The 1,261-nt window shown below is 43.1% G+C and overlaps 1 protein-coding gene across 2 annotated transcripts; it reads left to right on the top strand.

Moving 5' to 3' along the window:
• The first annotated feature begins 222 nt into the window (after positions 1-222).
• On the top strand, positions 223-954 carry LOC109187571 (auxin-responsive protein SAUR50-like). 2 transcript variants are annotated; one of them, XM_019337799.1, is made up of 2 exons: positions 223-700; positions 738-954. In XM_019337799.1, exon 1 carries the CDS (start codon positions 279-281, stop codon positions 684-686), a length of 408 nt encoding a protein of 135 aa, XP_019193344.1. In that variant the 5' UTR covers positions 223-278; the 3' UTR covers positions 687-700; positions 738-954. The 2 variants fall into 2 exon arrangements, with proteins under 2 accessions (XP_019193344.1, XP_019193343.1); XM_019337798.1 differs by having other exon boundaries at positions 223-710; positions 777-954.
• The last annotated feature ends 307 nt before the right edge of the window (positions 955-1,261 follow it).

The raw sequence follows: 1,261 nt of genomic DNA, 5'->3' as shown, positions 1-1,261 counted from the left end.
CTGGACTCTAAGATTTTTGGGTGATTAATTATTTATTAAAATAGAAAATTCTTAATTAATCACAATTAAGCATAAATGAGGAGCCTTGTCCTTTGGTGCAACAATATCAATTCTCAAGACTTGCATGCATGGGGCCACCTTGATTTATCAATTCATCTCCCCATTTTACCCCCATCCCTTCACTTTATATATCAACCTTCTTCTCTCTTCCTCCTCACCCCTCTCAACCCCATACCTAACATATATACCTCAAACCTCATTTCTTCAAACAATCCGCCATGGCTAAAGGAGGGAAGCTCACGAAGATCAAGTCAGCCGTCCTCAAGAAAATGCAGTCTTTCAAGCTCAGCCGCGGCACAGGCGGCGGAAGCTCCGTCGTTGTCGCCACCACCAACTCCTTCTCCGACGACGACGAGCACTGCTCCGTCCCTTACAGCGCCGCCGCCTCTTCCAAGGACCTCCACCCGGTGTACGTGGGAAAGTCCCGCCGCCGATACCTGGTCGGCTCCGACATTATCGACCACCCCCTGTTCCGGGAACTGGCGGAGCGGTCCGGCAGCTACTCCGACGAGTCCATCGCCGTCGGATGCGAAGTTGTGCTGTTCGAACACTTGCTGTGGATGCTCGAGAATGCCGATCCCCAGCCGGAATCCTTGGACGAGCTTGTCGATTTTTACGCCTGTTAATTCATTCATTATATATATATATATATATATATATATATATATATATATATATATATATATATCTAGTCACCACGAACTGTACTCCATTGATGATCGAATGATCGGTAGCTGATAAATAACTATTATGTGGCGGCGGAGCCGCCACCAGAGCTGTTTTATGTGTGGTCCTGCCGTCCTGGCATCCCCACCGGCCACCACCCTTTTCCAGATACAGAATATATTTGTACATTCTTTTTTCAAGAAATAAATTTATTGTTTTTATTTCAAATGGGCTATACTTTACATTTAATATAATTAATTAAAATAAATATTTTCGTGTTTATTACAATGTATTTATAGGTATATCCATTTAATGAACTAAAAATATGGAACGGCTATAGCAATTTGCAAGCCTAGATAGCCTCACCATCTTATTCTTGTCCACAAAAGGCGAAATTCTCTCGCCCATCCAAAACTCCCACCATCACATTAGGTGTAACTTTAACACTGCGTTTGTTAGACTCGATCTTATGTCCTTGTCCACAATCTACCACACAGGAACCAATTGAGCTGTCTATGCAAACAATAAGAACCAT

The sequence above is a fragment of the Ipomoea nil genome, unplaced genomic scaffold (genome assembly GCF_001879475.1).
Source record: "Ipomoea nil cultivar Tokyo-kokei standard unplaced genomic scaffold, Asagao_1.1 scaffold1421, whole genome shotgun sequence".
NCBI classification, from domain to species: Eukaryota; Viridiplantae; Streptophyta; class Magnoliopsida; order Solanales; family Convolvulaceae; genus Ipomoea; species Ipomoea nil.
The sequence above is the reverse complement of the archived record's forward strand: the minus strand, read 5'-3'. Positions and strand labels throughout refer to the sequence as shown.

Bases quoted from the DNA above. Each gene is read 5' to 3' on its own strand.
- LOC109187571 (XM_019337799.1), top strand. From the start codon at position 279: ATGGCTAAAGGAGGGAAGCTCACGAAGATCAAGTCAGCCGTCCTCAAG.